This window comes from Salmo trutta, chromosome 31 (genome assembly GCF_901001165.1).
Source record: "Salmo trutta chromosome 31, fSalTru1.1, whole genome shotgun sequence".
Taxonomy (NCBI): Eukaryota; Metazoa; Chordata; class Actinopteri; order Salmoniformes; family Salmonidae; genus Salmo; species Salmo trutta.
Window position 1 is genome coordinate 42574160 of NC_042987.1, and position 17353 is coordinate 42591512.

The 17353-nt window shown below is 43.9% G+C and overlaps 1 protein-coding gene across 1 annotated transcript in view; it reads right to left on the reverse strand.

Annotated features, from left to right (window-relative positions):
* Positions 1–6060: 6060 nt before the first annotated feature.
* The window catches only part of ak5 (adenylate kinase 5), a gene marked incomplete at its 5' end in the record, with an annotated part of 128084 nt that continues 116791 nt past the window's right edge, over positions 6061–17353 (reverse strand). The window contains 2 exon segments of the mRNA XM_029726628.1: positions 6061–6524; positions 15827–15887. Of these exon segments, the coding sequence (XP_029582488.1) occupies positions 6370–6524; positions 15827–15887 (216 nt within the window).

Genomic DNA, 17353 nt, shown 5'->3' on the forward strand with positions numbered 1-17353 from the left:
ATATTCTGACCGGGAAACCCTGTTTTCGTTCAAAGACTGAAAATGTAAACATGGGGTCGTCTCGTGCACGCGCGCGCCAGTCTCATTGCTCTCAGATCGACCACTTACCAAATGCTCTACTGTTTTTCAGCCAGAGACTGGAGAGTCATCATTCAACGTTCTGCCGCCTTCTGAGAGCCTATGGGAGCCGTAGAAAATGTCACGTTACAGCAGAGATCTTTTGTTTTGGATAGAGATGATCAAGAAGGCCAAGAAATGGTCAGAGAGGGCGCTTCCTGTTTGGAATCTTCTCAGGTTTTGGCCTGCCATATGAGTTCTGTTATACTCACAGACACCATTTTAGAAACTTTAGGGTGTTTTCTATCCAAATCAAACAATTATATGCATATTCTAGTTACTGGGCAGGAGTAGTAACCAGATTAAATCGGGTACGTTTTTTATCCGGCCGTGCAAATACTGCCCCCTATCCCCAACAGGTTAACACTTTTTTGGTTACTACATGATTCCATATGTGTTTTTTCACAGTTTTTATGTCTTCACTATTATTCCACAATGTAGAAAATAGTCAAAATAAAAAAAACCTTTGAACGAGTAGGTGTTCTAAAACTTTTGACCGGTATTGTAGATTACATAAAGAATGATAGTTAAAAGCTTTGGCGCACCTTAAATACATTTTTTGGGTAAAATGGCAAACTCGGCTCCATCATTCATTGAATCAGATGGCTCATTCATCACAAAATCAACTGATATTGTCAACTACTTTAATGATTTAACAGTCAGTCAGTCAGTATGTCCTATAGACGAGCAAACTATTCAATCCCCATGGATTGATGAGGAAATGAAAAGATTGAATGGATGAGAGGGATGAGGCAAAAGTAATGGCAAATAAGTCTGGCTGCACAACCGATTGGCAATGAAACACAGATAAATGACATAAAGAATGATAGTTAAAAGCTTTGGAGCACCTTAAATGACATTTTGGGAAAAAAGGCAAACTCAGCTCCATCATTCATTGAATCAGATGGCTCATTCATCACAAAACCAATTGATATTGCCAACGACTTTAATGATTTTTTCATTGGCAAGATTAGCAAATTTAGGCATGACATGCCAGCAACAAATGCTGACACTACACAACCAAGTATATCTGAACAAATTATGAAAGACAAGCATTGTAATTTTGAATTCCATAGAGTCAGTGTGGAAGAGGTGAAAAAATGATTGTTGTCTATCAACAACGACAAGCCACCGGGATCTGGCAACTTGGATCGAAAATTACTGAGGATAATAGCAGACGATATTGCCACATCTTCAATTTAAGCCAACTAGACAGTGTGTGCCCTCAGGCCTGGAGGGAAGCAAAAGTCTTCTGCGACCTAAGAATAGTAAAGCCCCCTTGACTGGCTCAAATAGCCAACCAATCAGCCTGTTACCAACCCTTAGAAAACTGTTTGGAAATAATTGTGTTTGACCAGATACAATGCTATTTTACAGTAAACAAATTGACAACAGACTTTCAGCATGGTTATAGGGAAGGACACTCAACAAGCACAGCACTTACACAAATGGCTGATGATTGGCTGAGAGAAATTGATGATAAAAAGAATGTGGGGGCTGTTTTGTTAGACTTCAGTGCGGCCTTTGACATTATCGATCATAGTCTGCTGCTGGCAAAACGTATGCGTTATGGCTTTACACCCCCTGCTATATTGTGGATAAAGAGTTATCTGTCTAACAGACCACAGAGGGTGTTCTTTAATGGAAGCCTCTCCAACATAATCCAGGCAGAATCTGGAATTACCCAAGGCAGCTGTCTAGGCCCCATATTTTTTTCAATCTTTACTAATAACATGCCACTGGCTTTGAGTATATGTGTGCGGATGACTCAACACTATACACGTCAGCTACTAGAGCGACTGAAATGACTGCAACACTTAACAAAGAGTTGCAGTTAGTTTTAGAGTGGGTGGCAAGGAATAAGATAGTCCTAAATATTTCTAAAACTAAAAGCATTGTATTTGGGACAAATCATTCACTAAACCCTAAACCTCAACTATGTCTTGTAATATATAATGTGGAAATTGAGCAAGTTGAAGTACACTGCTTGGAGTAACCCTGGATTGTAAACTGTCATGATCGAAGCATATTGATACAATAGCAGCTAAGATTGGGAGAAGTCTGTCCATAATAAAGCGCTGCTCTACCTTCTTAACAACACTATCAACAAGGCACGTCCTACAGGCCCTAGTTTTGTTACACCTGGACTACTGTTCAGTCGTGTGGTCTGACCAATCGGAATCCACTCTTCAAGATTGTTTTGATCACACGGACTGGGAAATGTTCCGGGCAGCCTCAGAGAATAACATTGATTTATACGCTGACTCGGTGAGTGAGTTTATAAGGAAGTGCATTGGAGATGTTGTACCCACTGTGACTATTAAAACCTACCCTAACCAGAAACCATGGATGGATGGCGGCAAAACTGAGAGAGTGAACCATCGCATTTAACCATGGCAAGGTGACTGGGAATATGGCCGAATACAAACAGTGTAGTTATTTCTGCCGTAAGGCAAACAAACAATGAAAACGTCAGTATAGAGACAAAGCAGAATCGCAATTCAACGGCTCAGACACGAGACATATGTGGCAGGGTCTACAGACAATCACCGACCACAAAAGGGAAAACCAGAAATGTCGCGGACACGGACATCTAGCTTCCGGACAAGCTAAACACCTTCTTCGCCTGCTTTGAGGATAACACAGTGCCACCGACGGGGCGTGTTAAGCCTTGCAAGGTTGTCAGCCCAGATGGCATCCTTAGCCGCGTCTTCAGAGCATGCGCAAAACAGCTGGCTGGAATGTTTACGGACATATTCAATCTCTCCCTATCCCAGTCTGCTGTCCTTACATGCTTCAAGATGTCCACCATTGTTCCTGTACCCAAGAAAGCAAAGGTAACTGAACTAAATGACTATCGCCCCGTAGCACTCACTTCTGTCATCATGAAGTGCTTTGAGAGACTAGTCAAGGATCATATCACCTCTACCCTACCTGACACCCTAAACCCACTTTAATTTGCTTATAGCCCCAATAGATCCACGCCCCAATAGATCGCACTGCACACTGCCCTATCCCATCTGGTCAAGAGGAATACCTACAGTGAGGGAAAAAAGTATTTGATCCCCTGCTGATTTTGTACGTTTGCCCACTGACAAAGAAATGATCAGTCTATAATTTTAATGGTAGGTTTATTTGAACAGTGAGAGACAGAATAACAACAAAAAATCCAGCATGTCAAAAACATTATACATTGATTTGCATTTTAATGAGAGAAATAAGTATTTTCAAATAAACCTACCATTAAAATTATAGACTGATAATTTCTTTGTCAGTGGGCAAATGTACAAAATCAGCAGGGGATCAAATACTTTTTTCCCTCACTGTATGTAAGAATGCTGTTTATTGACTATAGCTCAGCATTCAACACCATAGTATCCTCCAAACTCATCATTAAGCTCGAGGCCCTGAGTGACCCCCGCCCTTTGCAACTGGTTCCTGGACTTCCTCATGGGCGAACCCCAGGTGGTGAAGGTAGGAAAAAACACCTCCACTTCGCTGGTCCTCAACACAGGTGCCACACAAGGGTGCATGCTCAGCCCCCTCCTGTACTACCTGTTCACCCATGACTGTGTGGCCACACACGCCTCCAACTCAATCATCAAGTTTGTAGACGATACAACAGTAGTAGGCCTGATTACCAACAATGACGAGCCCGCCTCCAGGGAGGAGGTGAGGGCCCTGGGAGTGTGGTGCCAGGAAAATAACCTCAATGTCAACAAAACAAAGGAGATGATCATGAACTTCAGGAAACAGCAGAGGGAGCACCCCCCTATCCACATTGGACAGGACTGCAGTAGAGAAGGTGGGAAGCTTCAAGTTCCTCAGACAGTGACAGCATCAGCGCCTCTTCAACCTCAGGAGGCTGACAAAATTTGTCTTGGCCCCTTAAAACACTCACAAACTTTTACAGATGCACAATTGAGAGCATCCTGTTGGGCTGTATCACTGCCTGGTATGGCAACTGCACCACCCGCAACCTCAGGGCTATCCAGAGAGTGGTGAGGTCTGCCCAACACATCACCGGGGGCAAACTATCTGCCCTCCATGACAGTTGCAGCACCCGATGTCACAGGAAGCCAAAAAGATCATCAAGGACAACAACGACCCGAGCCATTGCCTGTTCACCCCACTATCATCCAGAAGGCGAGGTCAGTACAGGTGCATCAAAGCTGGGACCGAGAGACTGAAGAAAAGCTTCTATCACAAGGCCATCAGACTGTTAAATAGCCATCACTAGCATATATATAGGCTGCTGCCCTATATAAATAGACTTGAAATCACTGGCCACTTTAATAATGGAACACTAGTCACTTTAATCATGTTTGGGGAGGTGTTCCCTGTGGTTCATGAGATTGGCGAGGTGTTCTCCATTTTATTAAAAAAATTCTCCCCTGAAGGTGAATTTGATGTCAGATTTCTGATATATTTGTTCAATAAACTAAACATTTTATTTGAATAACAATTCACTGAAGAGTAAAGATGGCTTCATGTATTGTTGTTCTGCTTACTGCCACAATGACATGTCAATCATTATGTAAGGTTTAATCAACAAGGGGCTATGAGTTCTCTGGAAAATAATGCATGCTGTCACGTCTACTCCCGCGCTCGACGTCGCCGGTTTACTAACCACCGGTCCTGGCAACCATCATTACACGCACCTAGCAACCATCATTACACGCACCTGGCAAACATCATTACACGCACCTGGCAACCATCATTACCCGCACCTGGCAACCATCATTGCATGCACCTGGCAACCATCATTACACGCACCTGGCAACCATCATTACCCGCACCTGGCAACCATCATTACACGCACCTGGCAACCATCATTACATGCACCTGGCAACCATCATTACCCGCACCTGGCAACCATCATTACCCGCACCTGGCAACCATCATTACACGCACCTAGCAACCATCATTACCCGCACCTGGCAACCATCATTACACGCACCTGGCAACCATCATTACACACACCTGGCAACCATCATTACACACACCTGCTCCTCATGATTAGGCTCACCTGGACTCTATTTCCTCTCGTATTACCTCCCCTATATCTGGGACTCCCTTAGGTTTATTCCCCAGGGAGTATTAATGTTGTTCCATGTCCGTACGCTACACTTGTGTCTTGCATTGATCTCTGTTACGTTTATTATTAAACCCGTCTCCCAGCGTCTCCCAGCGTAGTCGTTACCCAGCGTGCACCACGATGCGCAGTGGAGACACATTTTCCCTATGGTGTTGGTGTCCTTGGCCTGGTATCGTGTCATTAGTTAAACGTTGGTATCGCGACATCACTACTCTTTAGTATCGGCATTACACTAGAGCTCTGTGGGCCCTGGTTAAAAGTAGTGCACTATATATAGGGAATAGGGCCTTGGTCTATATTAGTGCACTATATAGGGAATAGGGCTCTGGTCTAAAGTAGTGCACTATATAGGGAGTAGGGTGGCATAGGGCCCTGGTCAAAAGTAGTGCACTATATAGGGAATAGGGCCCTGGTCTATATTAGTGCACTATATAGGGAATAGGGCTCTGGTCAAAAGTAGTGCACTATATAGGGAATAGGGCCCTGGTCTATATTAGTGCACTATATAGGGAATAGGGCTCTGGTCTAAAGTTGTCCACTATATAGGGAATAGGGCTCTGGTCTAAAGTAGTGCACTATATAGGGAATAGGGTGCCATTTGGGACACATCCTCTGTGACTCAGATACTGTATGTTGTAGCTTTCTAACTAATGATGTATTTAGAGACAACAGGAGGTGCTGGGTCTAGAAATAACACTCAGCATGTGAAATATATTCTACATTACAGTTAGCAACTTTAAATCAACGTTAAACTGCTCAGTGAGCCTAAATAAATATAGCCTGCTTCCAGATCTGTTTGGCACAAACAGGTTTTGATACCCAGGATAAAGGAAAGGACATATCAGTGATAAAACTTAGTATGCAACAGTATGAATTCAGCCAATTCTCCAGCCTCCTATCTCTGTTAAACAGCCACATATCCAGCCTCCTATCTCTGTTAAACAGCCACATATCCAGCCTCCTATCTCTGTTAAACAGCCACATATCCAGCCTCCTATCTCTGTTAAACAGCCACATATCCAGCCTCCTATCTCTGTTAAACAGCCACATATCCAGCCTCCTATCTCTGTTAAACAGCCACATATCCAGCCTCCTATCTCTGTTAAACAGCCACATATCCAGCCTCCTATAATACAGCCAATTATCCAGACATCTCAATAGGTTGGTTCATGCTGGTACAACCACTGTAACGCTGTGTGTGTGTGTGTGTGTGTGTGTGTGTGTGTGTGTGTGTGTGTGTGTGTGTGTGTGTGTGTGTACATACCCATCAGAAAGACAACCTTAGGTTTCTTCCTGTCTGCAGGATAACCTGAAAGTCAAGAGGAAAGGGGCAGTTGTCAGTCGAAAACACAACACTCCTACTAACTAAGCCCTTGACACAGTGTAGAGCATCAGCAAAGTGGAATATCAGATTTCCTGCCGGTCTGTCTGTCTGTCTAGCTCTCTCTCTCTGTCTCCTGCTTTTCCTCTCTCTCGGTCTCTCCGCATGCTGGGAGGTGTTTGGTGCATGCTGGGAATTGTATGAGCGAGTGCGAGTGTTGTCTGGAGTTAGAGCGTCTGTGTTTTCATTCTTGTTTCATTTTTTTTGGTGGTTTGCCTTTTTCTATGCAAGGTTATCATTATTTTTTTATTTTTTCTGCGGTAGAATTAAGTACATTGTATTTCTTGTCGGAATTGCCCTGATTTTGGCGGGGATGGCGACCCACATGGGGACGCCGTCCCTGTCACTTCAGTAACGGCTTCAGGTGTATTACTGAAGCTACTGTCACAGTGGAGGAGTTTCTGGTCGCCGTGGGAGACTTTATCCACGTTGCGGATGAATAAAGAGGTGGTGGTTTTTCTTAAAGAAGAGCATCTTGTTGATTGGATGGTTGAGCATGGTGAACTTCTTAAAGAAGAGCATCTTGTTGATTGGATGGTTGAGCATGGTGAACTTCTTAAAGAAGAGCATCTTGTTGATTGGATGGTTGAGCATGGTGAACTTCTTAAAGAAGAGCATCTTGTTGATTGGATGGTTGAGCATGGTGAACTTCTTAAAGAAGAGCATCTTGTTGATTGGATGGTTGAGCATGGTGAACTTCTTAAAGAAGAGCATCTTGTTGATTGGATGGTTGAGCATGGTGAACTTCTTAAAGAAGAGCATCTTGTTGATTGGATGGTTGAGCATGGTGAACTTCTTAAAGAAGAGCATCTTGTTGATTGGATGGTTGAGCATGGTGAACTTCTTAAAGAAGAGCATCTTGTTGATTGGATGGTTGAGCATGGTGAACTTCTTAAAGAAGAGCATCTTGTTGATTGGATGGTTGAGCATGGTGAACTTCTTAAAGAAGAGCATCTTGTTGATTGGATGGTTGAGCATGGTGAACTACTTAAAGAAGAGCATCTTGTTGATTGGATGGTTGAGCATGGTGAACTACTTAAAGAAGAGCATCTTGTTGATTGGATGGTTGAGCATGGTGAACTTCTTAAAGAAGAGCGTCTTGTTGATTGGATGGTTGAGCATGGTGAACTTCTTAAAGAAGAGCATCTTGTTGATTGGATGGTTGAGCATGGTGAACTACTTAAAGAAGAGCATCTTGTTGATTGGATGGTTGAGCATGGTGAACTTCTTAAAGAAGAGCATCTTGTTGATTGGATGGTTGAGCATGGTGAACTTCTTAAAGAAGAGCATCTTGTTGATTGGATGGTTGAGCATGGTGAACTTCTTAAAGAAGAGCATCTTGTTGATTGGATGGTTGAGCATGGTGAACTTCTTAAAGAAGAGCATCTTGTTGATTGGATGGTTGAGCATGGTGAACTTCTTAAAGAAGAGCATCTTGTTGATTGGATGGTTGAGCATGGTGAACTTCTTAAAGAAGAGCATCTTGTTGATTGGATGGTTGAGCATGGTGAACTTCTTAAAGAAGAGCATCTTGTTGATTGGATGGTTGAGCATGGTGAACTTCTTAAAGAAGAGCATCTTGTTGATTGGATGGTTGAGCATGGTGAACTTCTTAAAGAAGAGCATCTTGTTGATTGGATGGTTGAGCATGGTGAACTTCTTAAAGAAGAGCATCTTGTTGATTGGATGGTTGAGCATGGTGAACTACTTAAAGAAGAGCATCTTGTTGATTGGATGGTTGAGCATGGTGAACTTCTTAAAGAAGAGCATCTTGTTGATTGGATGGTTGAGCATGGTGAACTTCTTAAAGAAGAGCATCTTGTTGATTGGATGGTTGAGCATGGTGAACTTCTTAAAGAAGAGCATCTTGTTGATTGGATGGTTGAGCATGGTGAACTTCTTAAAGAAGAGCATCTTGTTGATTGGATGGTTGAGCATGGTGAACTACTTAAAGAAGAGCATCTTGTTGATTGGATGGTTGAGCATGGTGAACTACTTAAAGAAGAGCATCTTGTTGATTGGATGGTTGAGCATGGTGAACTACTTAAAGAAGAGCATCTTGTTGATTGGATGGTTGAGCATGGTGAACTTCTTAAAGAAGAGAGTCTTGTTGATTGGATGGTTGAGCATGGTGAACTTCTTAAAGAAGAGCATCTTGTTGATTGGATGGTTGAGCATGGTGAACTTCTTAAAGAAGAGCGTCTTGTTGATTGGATGGTTGAGCATGGTGAACTTCTTAAAGAAGAGCATCTTGTTGATTGGATGGTTGAGCATGGTGAACTTCTTAAAGAAGAGTGTCTTGTTGATTGGATGGTTGAGCATGGTGAACTACTTAAAGAAGAGCATCTTGTTGATTGGATGGTTGAGCATGGTGAACTTCTTAAAGAAGAGCGTCTTGTTGATTGGATGGTTGAGCATGGTGAACTACTTAAAGAAGAGCATCTTGTTGATTGGATGGTTGAGCATGGTGAACTACTTAAAGAAGAGCATCTTGTTGATTGGATGGTTGAGCATGGTGAACTACTTAAAGAAGAGCATCTTGTTGATTGGATGGTTGAGCATGGTGAACTACTTAAAGAAGAGCGTCTTGTTGATTGGATGGTTGAGCATGGTGAACTTCTTAAAGAAGAGCATCTTGTTGATTGGATGGTTGAGCATGGTGAACTTCTTAAAGAAGAGCATCTTGTTGATTGGATGGTTGAGCATGGTGAACTTCTTAAAGAAGAGCATCTTGTTGATTGGATGGTTGAGCATGGTGAACTTCTTAAAGAAGAGCATCTTGTTGATTGGATGGTTGAGCATGGTGAACTTCTTAAAGAAGAGCATCTTGTTGATTGGATGGTTGAGCATGGTGAACTTCTTAAAGAAGAGTGTCTTGTTGATTGGATGGTTGAGCATGGTGAACTACTTAAAGAAGAGTGTCTTGTTGATTGGATGGTTGAGCATGGTGAACTACTTAAAGAAGAGCATCTTGTTGATTGGATGGTTGAGCATGGTGAACTACTTAAAGAAGAGCATCTTGTTGATTGGATGGTTGAGCATGGTGAACTACTTAAAGAAGAGCATCTTGTTGATTGGATGGTTGAGCATGGTGAACTTCTTAAAGAAGAGAGTCTTGTTGATTGGATGGTTGAGCATGGTGAACTTCTTAAAGAAGAGCATCTTGTTGATTGGATGGTTGAGCATGGTGAACTTCTTAAAGAAGAGCGTCTTGTTGATTGGATGGTTGAGCATGGTGAACTTCTTAAAGAAGAGCATCTTGTTGATTGGATGGTTGAGCATGGTGAACTTCTTAAAGAAGAGCATCTTGTTGATTGGATGGTTGAGCATGGTGAACTTCTTAAAGAAGAGTGTCTTGTTGATTGGATGGTTGAGCATGGTGAACTACTTAAAGAAGAGCATCTTGTTGATTGCATGGTTGAGCATGGTGAACTTCTTAAAGAAGAGCGTCTTGTTGATTGGATGGTTGAGCATGGTGAACTACTTAAAGAAGAGCATCTTGTTGATTGGATGGTTGAGCATGGTGAACTACTTAAAGAAGAGCATCTTGTTGATTGGATGGTTGAGCATGGTGAACTACTTAAAGAAGAGCGTCTTGTTGATTGGATGGTTGAGCATGGTGAACTTCTTAAAGAAGAGCATCTTGTTGATTGGATGGTTGAGCATGGTGAACTTCTTAAAGAAGAGCATCTTGTTGATTGGATGGTTGAGCATGGTGAACTTCTTAAAGAAGAGCATCTTGTTGATTGGATGGTTGAGCATGGTGAACTTCTTAAAGAAGAGCATCTTGTTGATTGGATGGTTGAGCATGGTGAACTTCTTAAAGAAGAGCATCTTGTTGATTGGATGGTTGAGCATGGTGAACTTCTTAAAGAAGAGTGTCTTGTTGATTGGATGGTTGAGCATGGTGAACTTCTTAAAGAAGAGAGTCTTGTTGATTGGATGGTTGAGCATGGTGAACTTCTTAAAGAAGAGTGTCTTGTTGATTGGATGGTTGAGCATGGTGAACTTCTTAAAGAAGAGCATCTTGTTGATTGGATGGTTGAGCATGGTGAACTACTTAAAGAAGAGCATCTTGTTGATTGGATGGTTGAGCATGGTGAACTTCTTAAAGAAGAGCATCTTGTTGATTGGATGGTTGAGCATGGTGAACTTCTTAAAGAAGAGCGTCTTGTTGATTGGATGGTTGAGCATGGTGAACTTCTTAAAGAAGAGTGTCTTGTTGATTGGATGGTTGAGCATGGTGAACTTCTTAAAGAAGAGCATCTTGTTGATTGGATGGTTGAGCATGGTGAACTTCTTAAAGAAGAGTGTCTTGTTGATTGGATGGTTGAGCATGGTGAACTTCTTAAAGAAGAGTGTCTTGTTGATTGGATGGTTGAGCATGGTGAACTACTTAAAGACATGTTTATTCAAGTTACGCCGCTTATTTCGATTTTGAACGTACCTCCGTTTACTCCCAATGAGTTATTGGAGCATATGAGTTATTGGAGCATATGAATTATTGGTGCATATGAGTTATTGGAGCATATGAGTTATTGGAGCATATGAGTTATTGGAGAATATGAGTTATTGGTGCATATGAGTTATTGGAGCATATGAGTTATTGGTGCATATGAGTTATTGGAGCATATGAGTTATTGGAGCATATGAGTTATTGGAGCATATGAGTTATTGGAGCATATGAGTTATTGGTGCATATGAGTTATTGGAGCATATGAGTTATTGGAGCATGAGTTATTGGAGCATATGAATTATTGGAGCATATGAGTTATTGGAGCATATGAGTTATTGGAGCATATGAGTTATTGGTGCATATGAGTTATTGGAGCATATGAGTTATTGGAGCATATGAGTTATTGGAGCATATGAGTTATTGGAGCATATGAGTTATTGGAGCATATGAGTTATTGGAGGTTATGTCGTTGCAAACACCCGGCTCTGAAACAGGTCATGTCGTTTCGTTGGGTTGCAAATCAAATTAAATCAAAGTTTGTTTGTCACGTGCGCCGAATACTATAGGTGTAGACCTTACAGTGAAATGCTTACTTACAGGCTCTAACCAATAGTGCAAAAAAAGGTGTGTGTGTGTATGTAAGTAAAGAAATAAAACAGTAAAAAATACATTTGAAAATAACAGTAGCAAGGCTATATACAGACACCAGTTAGTCAGGCTGATTGAGGTAGTATGTACATGTAGATATGGTTAAAGTGACTATGTATATATGATGAACAGAGAGTAGCAGTAGGGAGGCAATAACAGTAGAGAGGCTATATACAGTAGAGAGGCTATATACAGTAGATAGGCTATATACAGTAGAGAGGCTATATACAGTAGAGAGGCTATATACAGTAGAGAGGCTATATACAGTAGAGAGGCTACATACAGACAGCGGTTAGTCAGGCTGATTGAGGTAGTATGTACATGTAGATATGGTTAAAGTGACTATGCAGATATGATAAACAGAGAGTAGCAGTAGGGTAAAGAGGGGTTGGTGGGGCCGACAGTGGTAGAGCAGCCACAAGCACCTGATGCTGAGGAACAAGTTGTCCGTGTTGAGGGCACTGAGTTGCAGCTTGTACCAGAGGGGAACATAGTGTCTGTTATGCAGCAGAGAAATATTGTTGTAGGAGGTAAGGACGGATTTGGGGAGCCATTTCCCCAAACTAGTGAGAAGATGCCCAGTACGAGTGATGGGGTACAGGAGGGGGTTCAGGTGGGGCTAGTCTCCCAGGTAGTGGAGGAGATGTCCACTACTAGTAATGGGGTTCAGGTGGGGCTAGTCTCCCAGGTAGTGGAGGAGATGCCCACTACTAGTAATGGGGTACAGGTGGGGCTAGTCTCCCAGGTAGTGGAGGAGATGTCCACTACTAGTAATGGGGTTCAGGTGGGGCTAGTCTCCCAGGTAGTGGAGGAGATGTCCACTACTAGTAATGGGGTACAGGTGGGGCTAGTCTCCCAGGTAGTGGAGGAGATGTCCACTACTAGTAATAGGGTTCAGGTGGGGCTAGTCTCCCAGGTAGTGGAGGAGATGTCCACTACTAGTAATGGTGTACAGGTGGGGCTAGTCTCCCAGGTAGTGGAGGAGATGTCCACTACTAGTAATGGGGTACAGGTGGGGCTAGTCTCCCAGGTAGTGGAGGAGATGTCCACTACTAGTAATGGGGTTCAGGTGGGGCTAGTCTCCCAGGTAGTGGAGGAGATGTCCACTACTAGTAATGAGGTACAGGTGGGGCTAGACTCCCAGGTAGTGGAGGAGATGTCCACTACTAGTAATGGGGTACAGGTGGGGCTAGTCTCCCAGGTAGTGGAGGAGATGTCCACTACTAGTAATGAGGTACAGGTGGGGCTAGTCTCCCAGGTAGTGGAGGAGATGTCCACTACTAGTAATGAGGTACAGGTGGGGCTAGTCTCCCAGGTAGTGGAGGAGATGTCCACTACTAGTAATGGGGTACAGGTGGAGCTAGTCTCCCAGGTAGTGGAGGAGATGTCCACTACTAGTAATAGGGTTCAGGTGGGGCTAGTCTCCCAGGTAGTGGAGGAGATGTCCACTACTAGTAATGAGGTACAGGTGGAGCTAGTCTCCCAGGTAGTGGAGGAGATGTCCACTACTAGTAATGAGGTACAGGTGGGGCTAGTCTCCCAGGTAGTGGAGGAGATGTCCACTACTAGTAATGGGGTACAGGTGGGGCTAGTCTCCCAGGTAGTGGAGGAGATGTCCACTACTAGTAATGGGGTACAGGTGGGGCTAGTCTCCCAGGTAGTGGAGGAGATGTCCACTACTAGTAATGGGGTACAGGTGGGGCTAGTCTCCCAGGTAGTGGAGGAGATGTCCACTACTAGTAATGGGGTACAGGTGGGGCTAGTCTCCCAGGTAGTGGAGGAGATGTCCACTACTAGTAATGAGGTTCAGGTGGGGCTAGTCTCCCAGGTAGTGGAGGAGATGTCCACTACTAGTAATGGGGTTCAGGTGGGGCTAGTCTCCCAGGTAGTGGAGGAGATGTCCACTACTAGTAATGAGGTACAGGTGGGGCTAGTCTCCCAGGTAGTGGAGGAGATGTCCACTACTAGTAATGGGGTTCAGGTGGGGCTAGTCTCCCAGGTAGTGGAGGAGATGTCCACTACTAGTAATGAGGTACAGGTGGGGCTAGTCTCCCAGGTAGTGGAGGAGATGTCCACTACTAGTAATGAGGTACAGGTGGGGCTAGTCTCCCAGGTAGTGGAGGAGATGTCCACTACTAGTAATGAGGTACAGGTGGGGCTAGTCTCCCAGGTAGTGTAGGAGATGTCCACTACTAGTAATGAGGTACAGGTGGGGCTAGTCTCCCAGGTAGTGGAGGAGATGTCCACTACTAGTAATAGGGTACAGGTGGGGCTAGTCTCCCAGGTAGTGGAGGAGATGTCCACTACTAGTAATGGGGTACAGGTGGGGCTAGTCTCCCAGGTAGTGGAGGAGATGTCCACTACTAGTAATGGTGTACAGGTGGGGCTAGTCTCCCAGGTAGTGGAGGAGATGTCCACTACTAGTAATGGGGTACAGGTGGGGCTAGTCTCCCAGGTAGTGGAGGAGATGTCCACTACTAGTAATGGGGTACAGGTGGGGCTAGTCTCCCAGGTAGTGGAGGAGATGCCTGGTATGAGTGATGGGGTACAGGTGGGGAGTGTTGAGAGAGATGTGGCTGAGGGGAGTCAGGGGTCTGTGTCCTCAGTTGAGGAGGATCAGGAGCAGGATATGGATAATCTCTATTGATATGATAGCAGCTGGTGACGACTCAATATACAGTCTAGAGGAGGTCAATGGGATCCTGGATCAGAGTTTTGGGAAATCTGTCAAATTGGCAGGTTTCTTTGACGTTGATAAGTTTGTGAGGTCAGCTGTGATGTTACAGAAGACGGTGGAGTTAGACCAGTTGAGTGTGAAGAAGCGTTTCCGCTTGAGGAAATGTGTTACTGCTGTCACTGCAGCAAAAGGTAGTAGGAAACGTGGTCAGGTTCAGAGAAAATTAAAACAATGACGATGATCATGCCTCATAGGGTGTTTTGTTTTCTCTTTGTCTGGTTTCTCCGCTGTTTCTTCTGTTTTTCCTTTCTCTTTTCTATGTGGCCAATCAACTGCAAGGATCCTTAATCAACGTAGACAAACTGATCGTGATATATAATCCTATAGTACATAGCGAACTCACTTGGATTATAGTGGCTTTGAGGCGAGCCTTGCATTTCGTTTTCAAAGTGGGTGACAGAAGCAAAACGGCCACCTTTTACCGAGATGTGCTCGGCATGAAGATTTAGCGTCACAGAGAGTTTGAAGAAGGATGTAAGGCACCTTGTAAGGGCCCTTATGATGGAAAATGGAACAAGACAATGGTTGGCTTTGGGCCAGAGACTGAACTGATCTACAACTATGGAGTGGGAGAATATCGCCTGGGCAACAACTTCCTGGGTTCTACTCTGCAGTCTAGCCAGGCTGTCAGCAATGCTAAGTGGCTTGGTTGGCCCCTCAATGAGGTTGGAAAGGTCCTCTATCCGGATGAGAAGGCTGGGAAGGCTACAGTAGAAGTGGTCATTTGGGCTGATTCAGATGTTCATGAGATCTGCTCTGTTGTTTGAGTGTTTATTGTGTTGTGGGTTCCCAGACCCAATAATGGCTATTTAACACTCTGTCTGTCTGTCTGTCTGTCTGTCTGTCTGTCTGTCTGTCTGTCTGTCTGTCTGTCTGCCTGCCTGCCTGCCTGCCTGCCTGCCTGCCTGCCTGCCTGCCTGCCTGTCTGTCTGCCTGCCTGCCTGCCTGCCTGCCTGCCTGCCTGCCTGCCTGCCTGCCTGCCTGCCTGTCTGTCTGTCTGTCTGTCTGTCTGTCTGTCTGTCTGTGCGTGCTCTGGTCTAAAGTAGTGCACTATATAGGGAATAGGGCTCTGGTCTATAGTAGTGTACTATATAGGGAATAGGGCTCTGGTCTATAGTAGTGCACTGTATAGGGAATACGGCTCTGGTCTATAGTAGTGCACTATATAGGGAATAGGGCTCTGGTCTATAGTAGTGCACTATATAGGGAATAGGGCTCTGGTCTATAGTAGTGCACTATACAGGGAATAGGGCCCTGGTCTAAAGGGAATAGGGGGCCATTTGGGACGCAGGCATGAGAGTGAGTCAGTGAGTTGGAATGGAACTCTGGCCTTTTATCCCAACACAAAGCAAGACCTGATCGGAAATCAATGCAGGCTCATGTACTCACTCTCTGCAGTCCCTTCAGCATACCCCATTTCCTCCTCCTCCTCTTCCTCCTCCTCTTCAACCTAACAGAGAGAGAGAGAGAGAGAGAGAGAGGATGAGAGAGAGAGAGAGAATGATTTTCAATAAAATTAAGAAACATTCATTTACAAAACAAATCTGGCGTTATGTTCACATTTGACAAAGTAACTGTCTTTTGACAAACGTTTTACAACAAAAGCGCTGATGATAAGACGATTTAATAAAACCCGCTAATCTGACTCAGAAAGTCAGACAGACAGACAGACAGACAGACAGACAGACAGACAGACAGACAGACAGACAGACAGACAGACAGACAGACAGACAGACAGACAGACAGACAGACAGACACAGATCTCCTCAGCTAGTTTTTAGCTGTTTCATGACCAGGGCTATTTGAGTTAACCCTCTCAGGGTTTATTCATGCGCGTTTGAACGTTCCGTTGAGGACTGACTGATCGTTCTACTCAGTGCATTCTCAATGGACGCTGATGAAGATTTTGTCTAAAGTGGATTTTAATGGCTTGGAAACAACGATGACATTTCGAAAGGAGGCAAATAATCAGTCGGAAAACCTTTTTAGTTTGTCATTGTGATGTCTCCAAATTGACTTTAGATGCAGTATAACATTTAGTTAGCTAGCCAACATTGAAGGGACGTGACCACATTTTAGCTAGCTAACGTTAGCTTTGCTAGATATTTTTGATTAGCGTTGCTAGCTAACGGCAACATTGAGCACCAGTAGCCTTTTGGTCAGTAGCCAGTAGTCTTTTGGTCAGTAGCCAGTAACCAGTAGTCTTTTGGTCAGTAGCCAGTAACCAGTAGTATTTTGGTCAGTAGCCAGTAACCAGTAGTCTTTTGGTCAGTAGCCAGTAACCAGTAGTCTTTTGGTCAGTAGTCAGTAGTCTTTTGGTCAGTAGTCAGTAGTCTTTTGGTCAGTAGCCAGTAACCAGTAGTCTTTTGGTCAGTAGTCAGTAGCCAGTAGTCTTTTGGTCAGTAGCCAGTAACCAGTAGTCTTTTGGTCAGTAGCCAGTAACCAGTAGTCTTTTGGTCAGTAGCCAGTAACCAGTAGTATTTTGGTCAGTAACCAGTAACCAGTAGTCTTTTGGTCAGTAGCCAGTAACCAGTAGTATTTTGGTCAGTAACCAGTAACCAGTAGTCTTTTGGTCAGTAACCAGTAGTCTTTTGGTCAGTAGCCAGTAACCAGTAGTATTTTGGTCAGTAACCAGTAACCAGTAGTCTTTTGGTCAGTAGCCAGTAACCAGTAGTATTTTGGTCAGTAACCAGTAACCAGTAGTCTTTTGGTCAGTAGCCAGTAACCAGTAGTATTTTGGTCAGTAGCCAGTAACCAGTAGTCTTTTGGTCAGTAGCCAGTAACCAGTAGTCTTTTGGTCAGTAACCAGTAGTCTTTTGGTCAGTAGCCAGTAACCAGTAGTATTTTGGTCAGTAACCAGTAACCAGTAGTCTTTTGGTCAGTAACCAGTAACCAGTAGTCTTTTGGTCAGTAGCC